This window comes from Etheostoma cragini, chromosome 20, assembly GCF_013103735.1.
Source record: "Etheostoma cragini isolate CJK2018 chromosome 20, CSU_Ecrag_1.0, whole genome shotgun sequence".
NCBI lineage: Eukaryota > Metazoa > Chordata > Actinopteri > Perciformes > Percidae > Etheostoma > Etheostoma cragini.
This window is the reverse complement of record NC_048426.1, coordinates 2,283,223-2,293,394: the sequence shown is the minus strand read 5'-3', so window position 1 is coordinate 2,293,394 and position 10,172 is coordinate 2,283,223. Positions and strand designations below refer to the sequence as shown.

General features: G+C 39.1%; 1 protein-coding gene across 7 annotated transcripts in view; it reads right to left on the bottom strand.

Moving 5' to 3' along the window:
• The window catches only part of klc1a (kinesin light chain 1a), a 41,116-nt gene that overhangs the window by 22,728 nt on the left and 8,216 nt on the right, over positions 1–10,172 (bottom strand). For all 7 annotated transcript variants that reach the window (XM_034859363.1, XM_034859365.1, XM_034859367.1 and 4 more), the window contains exons 3-6: positions 8,159–8,389; positions 6,735–6,813; positions 1,713–1,941; positions 345–432 (exon numbers count right to left, since the gene is read on the bottom strand). In XM_034859363.1, coding sequence (XP_034715254.1) covers positions 345–432; positions 1,713–1,941; positions 6,735–6,813; positions 8,159–8,389 — 627 coding nt within the window. The remainder of the gene's footprint in view (positions 1–344; positions 433–1,712; positions 1,942–6,734; positions 6,814–8,158; positions 8,390–10,172) is intronic.

Below are 10,172 nucleotides of genomic sequence, written 5' to 3'. Positions count from 1 at the left end.
GATTGGCTGCTTAGAAATTAAGTGTTAACGAGCAGTTGGACAGGTGTACCTAATAAAGTGGCCGGTGAGTGTACATGCCTTTAAAAAAAACTTTTTAATTATCCCTGGGTCAACTTGCTTAAATATCAACTCTTTTTGAGTACTTATTATATATATTATTTATACATATTTTTCTGCACTTCCCTGCTAGGACAATCTTTTCCACACATTATTATGTTGAATTTAAATGCAGGATAACACATATCTATAATTCTGATAAACTCATTATGTCACAACAAATATTGTACAGAAAAACTAGGCCCAGCTGAATAACTTTGGTGTTATGCAGAGACAGATGTACTCACAGCTGGGTGGTCCCTGCCTAGAGTCTTCTCCCTGATGGCCAGAGCATCATTCAGCAGGTTGGCTGCCTCCTTATATTTGTTCTGATCCCTGAAACAGACAGAAGCAAACAGAGTCAGACAGAAAAACACAGACACAGATGGACAGAAAAGCACACAAAAAGAGAAACATAAACTATGCCAACAATTTCCACTAACAGCCCATTATTTTCAGGTGACATGGTCCAAATAGCTTTGCGGCAGTTCCCACAGTCAATTCAACAGTTCGCTAACAACAAGCCGACCGACTCTCCCATTCTTGGCTATTCAATTGGATAAGATTTGTGGAAGGAAGAAACATTGGTCCAACTACTGTAAAAGACTTGTCCAGCGCTTGTGTGTCATTCTTTTGTTCTTTTGTTCTTAAACTGGGAGATTAACACTTGCCCAGTTCTATTACTGTACTGTAAATCTTTGGCTGCGTCTGCGGTTTGCCATGTTCCACTTCTGTTGTAGGAAGGCGTCATATGAGTGGTCCTATGGAGGCATGTCACACAATGCTTTGAGGATTGTTACCAAAAGGCTTTAAAAGGGACATAACACCGTATCGTGAAGAGAAAAAGTTAGAAAAAGACTACATATCATAACCATTATCACATATTTCTATTTGGAGAAAACATTTATTTCTGAAGGATCTAAAAAAGGTATTCACATTGGGCTATGACAGCAACAAGGTTAAAAACATTAACTACCAAAACACTGCACCAACATTCACTAACGAGCTTTAACCGGCCCGTCAGACACCGCCTACCAAGACCCTGGGTCTGTCCCAAGATTTGTCCTAAAAGGGAGTTTTTACTTGTCACTACACACTAATTGCTTTTGGGGGACTTACTAGAACTGTTGGGTCCTTGTAAATTCTGGAGTGTGGTCTAGACCTACTCTATCTGTAAAGTGTCTCGAGATAACTCTTGTTATGAATTGATAATATAATTAAAATTGAATCGAAATTGAAGTGACTAGTAATCCTAAAACGGACAACAGTTGTTTATTAATATCATCATCATCATCATCATCATCATCATCATCATCATAGGAATTGGACAAAGAAAAATTATCATATCTGTATGATAACATCTTACTAAAAATACATGTAATATGTCCCTAAACTTATTTTTATCATTTTGATTAAGTTTACAATTACGATATTATACTCTTACACAACTTAATGAGGAAGGTGAAACCGTCTGCTCTATTAAGCATTCTTCATAATACAAGTCCTTTTGTAATTTTTCAGGTAAAATCGCAAAGCGGCCATCTGGATAGCCCTGACCCTATTTTGGGAATCACTAATGAAGTTCAGGGCCAAGATAAAATATTTGACAGACAAACCTGTAAACAAGGGCTAGAATATTAAGCATGGTGGCCACGTCTGGGTGGTCGTGTCCAGAGGTCTTCTCCAGGTCTTCAAGGGCCTGTTTGCAGAGGGGCACAGCCACCTCGTACCTGCCCTGGGACGCATACTGGATCACCAGGTTGTGGAGAGTCCTCAGACGGGCTGGGATCTCATAGCCTCCCTGCTGGGCAGCAGCCGCCGCGGCGCTGCCATGTGTCGGCTGGACTGGAAACGCACATTAGAAGGAGAAAGAAAAGACAAGATGTCAGGACACACACCTCTGTGCTTTTGATCAATTCATTACAATTGCATTGCATTTGGGGAATAATCCAGAAGACAGACAATTTAAATGCATTCTTTTGTCCGACCAATAGTCCAAAACCTCAAGATATTCAATTTATTGTCACAATAAACAAAGAAAAACTTAAAATACTCACTTAGAGGTTGGAAATAAGTAATGTGTGGCATTGTGTGCTTAAAATAGTACTCAAAATAGATTAATTGTTTCATCCTTACTATTTTCTATAGTAGTTATATTTTCTGTCCCATCCTTGTTGGTTCAGCTTAATTTAGTAGTTTTTCTATGAAATGATGTTGAAAACAATAATCTTCAACTTCTGACAAATGCCAAGTGTTAAAAACGTCTCTACAGTATTTAAAATAAGCAGGTTACATACTAACTTGTTGCATTACGTGTTTGAATATGAATCAAACTTTGTTTATAAATATCACAGCTTTTCTCTTGGCTCATTTTAATAATCCTCATTATTATTATTATTTCATTATCTTTATTTATTTGTGTTTTTACAAATGGGTCAAACAAACACCAGCTGGCTGTTAACATATGGTCTGCAAACATGATTATTCACACATAAACAAATGTCCTCATACTGCTACAGTGCACAGCAAATGTGCTGGTTTCTGTGGGTTACATATAAGGGACTCAGAAGCATATGGTGAGGAATGTCTCTCCTAACATGCAGTCATTGCGCCCTATCTTGCACCCGGCGCGGAGCGGCGCAGAGCTAGGCGCAAGTGTCTTTGCTATTTTAAGACTGTCCTGCGCCCACGCTGTTTAAAACAGAAAATGCGCCCATCTATGCACCCATGGGCGTGCTGGTGTTACGGGGAGGTGTGTTCAGCTTAATTCTTGGCGTATTTCTATCTTGAGGCAGCGGGAAGTGATCACGCAACTGACCAACAAAAACCTGGTCTAACTCCTATTGCCACCAAATCTTCAGTGAATCATCAATGGATCAAGCGTTTTTACAAGTTGTGTAAAGCATGTCCATATCTCAATTACTTTTCAAGTTATAGATCAATGAACTTCAAATGGGGCGTGGCTCTGCACATAAATGAACACAAGTCAGTAACAGTAAGGCCAATCCTCACAAAACTCACAGGGTGTATTCAGAAAAGTGCCCAGACAGTTTTATATAAATATGCCAATAGGGGGGGCGCTATATGCGCAAGTTAGGTGAGTGGCATTACACACCTTTTACTATAAATCACATCTTCATTGTCCAATCATCCCAAATCTCTCAGGATATGTCCTCATAAGTACCTGAACCATGCCCTGGAAGTTTCGTTCAAATTGAAGGCCAGGGAGCACTATAAATGCAAACACACTGCAGGTGATTTAGCGCAAATCAGGCTATAAATGACTAAATGTATGTGTAATAAACACAATACTTCCAGGAAATGTCTACATTATGAACTCACACATACCCTGCAAGTCTCATTGAAACTGACCACTAGGGGGCGCTTTAAATGCACAATAACTGGACATGGAATGACAAAAATCAAGGTTTGAGCTTGGAATCGCAGCTTTAATAGCAATTGTTTTTATGTTGGTCATCTTCTTTTCTGAAATTGCCATGAGCTGGACTGAGCTACACATCACACTGAATGGAAAATAAATGTTTTTGACAAATCAGTTGAAGTCTTTTCAAACAAAGTGCACTGTTTGTCCAATCGTTACAAAGCTTGCAGGATATGTTTCATGACGACGTTGGACCACATGTTTGAAATTACATTGATTGTGTTTTGTAGTAAAAAAGCAGGCAGCTTTCTATTTACTCTGAAGGAGAGCCAATGGAGTTTGGAGTAGCAGTAACAACATCATCAATAGGGAAGTGCCCCAACACTAGAGGATTCCACAACCATTCGCACCACGGTACATTAATACCAAAACCAAACTGGCCGATAATGCGCCGTGATGCAGGGCCATTTACATTTTGGTACACATATTATCCAATCTGTTACCAGCTGTGATCAGGTGCGGAGCGGCTGTGCCAGCCGACCACCGCGGTGTAGCAATAGTTTTGGCGTCAACATTTAAAAAACCAAATATATTCAGTTCATCAAAGAAGGTTACGAAAAGCAGCACAAGCTCATCCTCCAAATTTAGAAGCTGGAACCAGCTTATATATTAAGGATTTTCTTTGAGAGAAATGTCTTGAGACTCTACAGAGATGCAACATGCATGCATTGACCTCAACCAGTTTTACACAGTTTATCAGTCCTGGGTAATACTTATTAGGACACCCAATCAGTTGCAGCAATTTGGAGCTTGAACATTACTAGCAACGTAAAGTTAATCTATCTCAGTTTTTGCTTTCCACCATTCTAAAAATCTTTACAGAGGTGCAACACAGAATCCCTGAAACAGAGAGTAAGCTGAAATACAAATATTAGTACAGAAAAATCAGTGCATACAGCATAAGCCTAAGGCCAATCTAAATAAAGGCAGAGCTGTCATCACCATTTTCTTTGTTCCTGCTGACAGTAATTTACCAAAACCCTAAAAGCTGTCTGAATAAGACTGAGGAGGAAAGCTCTCACACTCAAACTCACACTCACACTCACACCTCTGTCATCCGTACAATCTATTCATTCATTCAACAGTACTTTAAGCACTGCAACAAGTTTGCTCAGCTGTTTTTTTTGTTTTACTTTATTTGATGCAACAAATGAAGAGCAGATATTTAAGTTTGGAAACATGAAACCAATAAAGTACTGCTTCACTACCCTCCAGGCAACCACCCATCTGTTTCTTATTTTTGGTCTTTTAAGTGTTGTATCCACAAAACTAGCTTCTTGACTGTGTTTACTGTAAGCACTGATGTAGGTGTGAGCAGGAATGTGCGGGTGTGTCCAACAATGACAATCTGAGTCCTGTTTATGTAGAAAATGGGTGTGCCTTCATAAGTGTTGCATTACAATGGGATGCTTTTTTAAACCGTTTATCTCAAACCTCACTTATAATTACCAACAGTTCATTTTCAAAGTGTTCCCATTTTTTTCCTGACGTATTCCTGACATCACTGCAGCTCCAGATCTTATTTATCCTCAATCAGTCAGAAGAGAAGTGTTACACATTTTTTGTAATCATAATGCAGTATTGACCTCTGAAGTGACACTCCTTTTCTTGTGATTTATAATGCAGAAAGTCAATCTTGCGCTCCCCCTATTCCTTATCCCAACTCCCAGCTATATTTTATTATAGTATGTCACTCCTGTCAAGTCATAATTCATCTTCAGTCCATGCTGCTCAACACAGCAAAAGGCTCTATTAACACTGCTAGGAACAAATGCTGGAAAAAGCGTAATGAAGCCAGTTTTCCATCTTAAAATATAAAAACAAACGTAGTCCTATAATTTGACACAGTACCCCAAAACAACCTGCTCTGCTTCCTCTGCTCTACAACCTGCATTGCGGTCATAATCTGAGCCAAAACACAGAAAAAGTCTGGAAAAAACCTAAAATTACACCCACAAAATACTGCAAGAGGGGGAATTACTACTGGACACAAACCGTGCAAAAGCGGGATTATTTGAGAGCAATAATACATGTTAAATGTAAAACAGGGGGAAAAAGTGAAACTTAATTTCTTGCATCCAACTAAAATATGCTGCGCTATGTAGAAGATAGTTTCTTAAACTTTCCAGCCACACCTCCAGCTGGTAGGTTTTTCACAAAGAAGAAACAAAGAGGATAGTTTTTTTGTAAGTTCATAACAACACTACTGTAGCTTTTCGCCAAACATTATTTCCCCTGACAACTGCTACACAAAAAAAAAAAAAAAGACACTGTAGAAATCCTGGAACTATATAACACTGATCTGTTTGGGAGGTTTTCACCCCATTTGGCCTCCCTCCAGGCTAAACTAGGTCCTGACTAATGAGCCATTACAGCCAACACAGCTTTACGGTCTGGGCTACTGAGCTTTTGAAAGACCACCCCATCAAACACTGAGAGAAAGTATGGACAGTTTAAGTTGACAAAGATGAAGAAACAAAGGTTTGTAAGGCTTTAAACAAGTTCAGAAAAGCAATGTAGGGCAGAAGAAACCATATATTATGGCATATATATTCTAACTCTGGGGAGACAATCATTGACTAGAATTTGGTATATTACATAACTGTCACTGGTGCAAAGATTGCAGTTTTGTTTCCAGAGAACTAATCAATTTTAGAGCAGTGACATCTTCTAAATTACGGCAGCCATCGGAAAAAGACAATCTAATTTTAAAGACAGGTATTAATGTTGTGGAATGTTGTGTTAACTATGTCTTTCAGCAGAGCCCCTGTAAAAGAGAGCGCTGGAGATCAGAGAAAATGTATGTCAAAGGTCATCATACACATTCAGTAGTAATTAAACGAATGGTAGGAAAGCATCAGCTTGACAGATGTATCTAATTGTGCCAACATGGTTTGTCTTCATCACTTTCAGACAAACTCTGTGTCTTATTCAGGCACAAAGCAGTCGAACACTAAGCACGGAATAGTTCACTCAGGATGTCTCCCATGAGCCAGCAGAGTACAGGGCAAACACCTGCCCTGTAAAGTTCTCCATTTTAGCAGTAACAAATTTGAGGAAACTATCTTTCCACTTGACAAGAGCACTCCTGCACTTACATCAACGTCCCAAGGCCAGGAAGTAAATTTCATTTCTGTGCCCAGGACTGAAAAAAGGCTTGAGAATCCCTGGGGAGTAGAGGGAGAAAGACACTTACTGCCTGGGGCTTGGTCATCCTGGTCATCTGGGAAGAGATCGTCGAGAGTCTCTTTACTGGAATCAGAGTCCTTATCCTCCTGAGAGGAGAGGGGAGTGAGTGAGTGAGTGAAAGAGGAGGAGGGAGAAAAGGAGGACAATAAAAGAACTGACTCAGTGTTTTTTAAATTCATAAAAGAGCATAACTGACTACTTTTTTATAAGCTGATGCAATTGTTTTATAGCCTGGTCAGTCAAGCACATGTCAAAAATATCTCAAATCTCAAAAATACTTGAGACTGTTTATATTGACAACTTTTAACTGATTCAGCTGCAGATGAAGAGTTCAGGGAAATGCCTTAAAATGGAAAAGAATCAGTGGGAGAGAAGTTACAGGAGGAAAAGAGACTCTTACAAAAGGAAGAAACAGACTTGTTTAAAAGCAGAACATCAAAGGGTTAGTATGGGACATGGGAGCTTATAATGCGGACTTTGAAAGACGAGAATATTATCTTTATAGTACAGTTTCAATTATGTACTATAATTATGTAGTATATTATATTAAATTAAAGTTAAATGGCTGTTTTTCCCAATTACTTCTGCTTTGTTTTTGGCATTTTCATCAGTAGTGTGAGCCAATTGTTAGAAACATAGCATGCATACTTTAAAGACAGACATATGACTGTCTGTCTTACTGCAGACAGTAAAGTGGCATTTGCCCTAGTTAGTTTGAATGTGATGCATTCTTAACATGAATCTACGTATCTGTTGTCATTAGTTAGTTAGTCTGAATGACCTGGAGTCTGTCCCCTCTTTTTCTCCCATTAGAAGGTACCACAACTCAGGGTATGCTGATACGGACTACAGATCCAAATACTCTCTTACCCACAATTTTTTTCAAATCTGTACCACTAAATGACCTCACTGAGAACATTTTTATGTGAGGTAGCATGAAGCCAAAGATAGACATATAAGATGTCTGCTCAAAGGGTTTCTGCAGGTTTTACCAAGTCAAATTTAAGACTTTTTAAGACCATTTTCGAATGAAATTCAAGACCTATTGTAAAACATAAAAAAACGCACCAGATGTCAGAGTCTGGAAAATTTGTTGAAAGAATTCCCTGATATTCTCAATGGACTGGTGTCTAGTCACGGTGTGGATAACCCAGAGCATCTCTGATTTGTTGGCTATGATTCAAAAGCGACATGGACGTTGCCTAAGGGAGTTGCGGAGCTGCTGTGTGGGTCGCGTCTAGGTAGTGTGGAGGTAGTGCCGGTGGCAGAGGCTGGAGCCGCCAAATACTGGGCGGAACTGGCTGATGGCTGTCGTTTGCTGGTGACCAAATTTTAAACTTTTGATTTGGAAATCTTAGACTTTTTAAGACCCTGCGGAAACCCTGAGTCGAACATATATATTAATTAGATTAAATTAACATGAGGACTCACAGATGGGGACAAGTCCTCGTCGTACTTCTTCAGCTGGTTCATGAACTCCAGGTGCTTCTTCTCCTCCTCCAGCTGGGCGACGCTCTGCTCGCTCTTCTGCAGTTTCTGCTGCGTCCCGGCCAGCTCGTCCCTCAGCCACTGGTTCTCCTGGCAGAGCCGTCGGACCTGGGCCCGGAGCTTCTGCTTCTCCGACTCCACCGAGGCCAGGTGGCTCGACAACGCCATCATCACCTGGGCAGAGATCAGGCCAGGGGTTCTTTCACACATTGGAGTTGTTTCATGGTTATAATAATAACCATAGTAATTATCATATCTCATATTTTGGATGGTTGGAGAACAGAAACTAGACAAGATTCCCTGCATCCCTGAGCAATAGTGCTTGACAATGCTCTCATTTGGACAAGTTAGCTCAGATCCACCTTAAAACAATATTCACACTAATCCTTAATCATCCTGGGCTGTTTTGAAAATCATTTAGACCCTTCTTTTCCTGTGGTATTTAAGAGTATCTAATGCTCATAAAATATCATAATGCCAGAATCTTTGATACATAAGGGACTATACTTTTAATACTATGCTCAAACGACATTAAATATTATGTTTATTAAATCTAAGGCAAATTGTGGCAGATTCAGTGGCTCCATCATGTGTAAATTAGGGTACTAAATTCCTGGTAGGAACTCCCAGTGTTAATAGTAAACTTCCCACCAGAACTAAATATGTGTACACTTGTGTTACTGTGAGGCACTTTGGGTAAAAACATCCACCTAAAAGCGTATTTTGTAAGGTGAAAGGCTGGGAGGGGTGTAATCAGACAAAGAGTTTGAGGCATAAAGACCTTTGCAGTGTTAAAGGTAGGAAAATGATGCAGCAAAAATATGAATCACACTCTACTTTACAATTACTGTAAGCTACCCAAAATGCTGAAGGTGTATATTAAAGTGTGTATGGTGCAGTGTATTGTATATTTAATAGACAAAGCCTGCTGGGAGATGGAGATGAGAGGCCAAAGCATCAACAGTGACTCATAGGCCAGTGTTTGCAAACTGAGCACCGACAACCAACTGGGAGTTTTCAAACTTTCTCTTAAAATAATCTGCATTTTTAAGATTTTTTTTTTATCTGAGCTGTAAAGGTGTTTGTCTTTGTTTCAGTTTTCTTACTCCAGGGAGGAGTCTAGGAAATCAGTATTTTCCACCAACCGCCTATAATAGGGGAATTTGTTCTTTGAAAAACACTATTTTTAGAATACTGTAAGTAAAAAAAAAATGATTTAAAAGAGACAGAAAATGCAACAAGGTGTATGGATTTAAAGAGGTTACAAGTTTGCATTTTAACTTATGTGTATGCTTTGCTTTCTTATTCTGTTATTATCTTTAAGACAAACTGCTTTCAACTAAAGGCCAATCAACACCGGCAGCATTTTTGAAGCGTTTCTGGAGCCGTTATGAAACCTGTCACTCTTCATTCTCTGAAGCTCTCGTTTTAGCAAATGTCCAGAGCTGTAACCCCTCTCATGGAGCATTCCTGAAAACAAATTGCGGTCAACTGAACGTCTAATATTGGTAGACTATTGAAAAGGTAGAGCTCCAGCAACAAGAAATATTACCATAATATTCTTTTCAAGTGTAAAAAATCACACACCAGTTGAAACCAGTGCTTGTGAAGTTTTCCCTATGTCATTTTAATTGGATGTGTCAGAGAGGATTAAGACCACTGAATATCTAACATCATGTGCTTGTCATCCGTAAAATAAAATAGAATTCAATAAAAACGCAATTTTCTTCCCCTAAGTTTATCAAAAGGTTTACCTGCAGCGATTCAGATAAGAATAAATGCTGGTTTGCTGGCTCACACCCATCCACAAAAAAAGGGTTAAAACCTGTGGTAAAACTGTTACTAAAGAGCCCTCATAATGGTTTTTTAAATGACATCCCAAGGAAAAAAGTGTGACATCCCAAAACCTTTATTATTTATATTTTGTATGTATTTTCATATATTAAAGTTTGAAAAA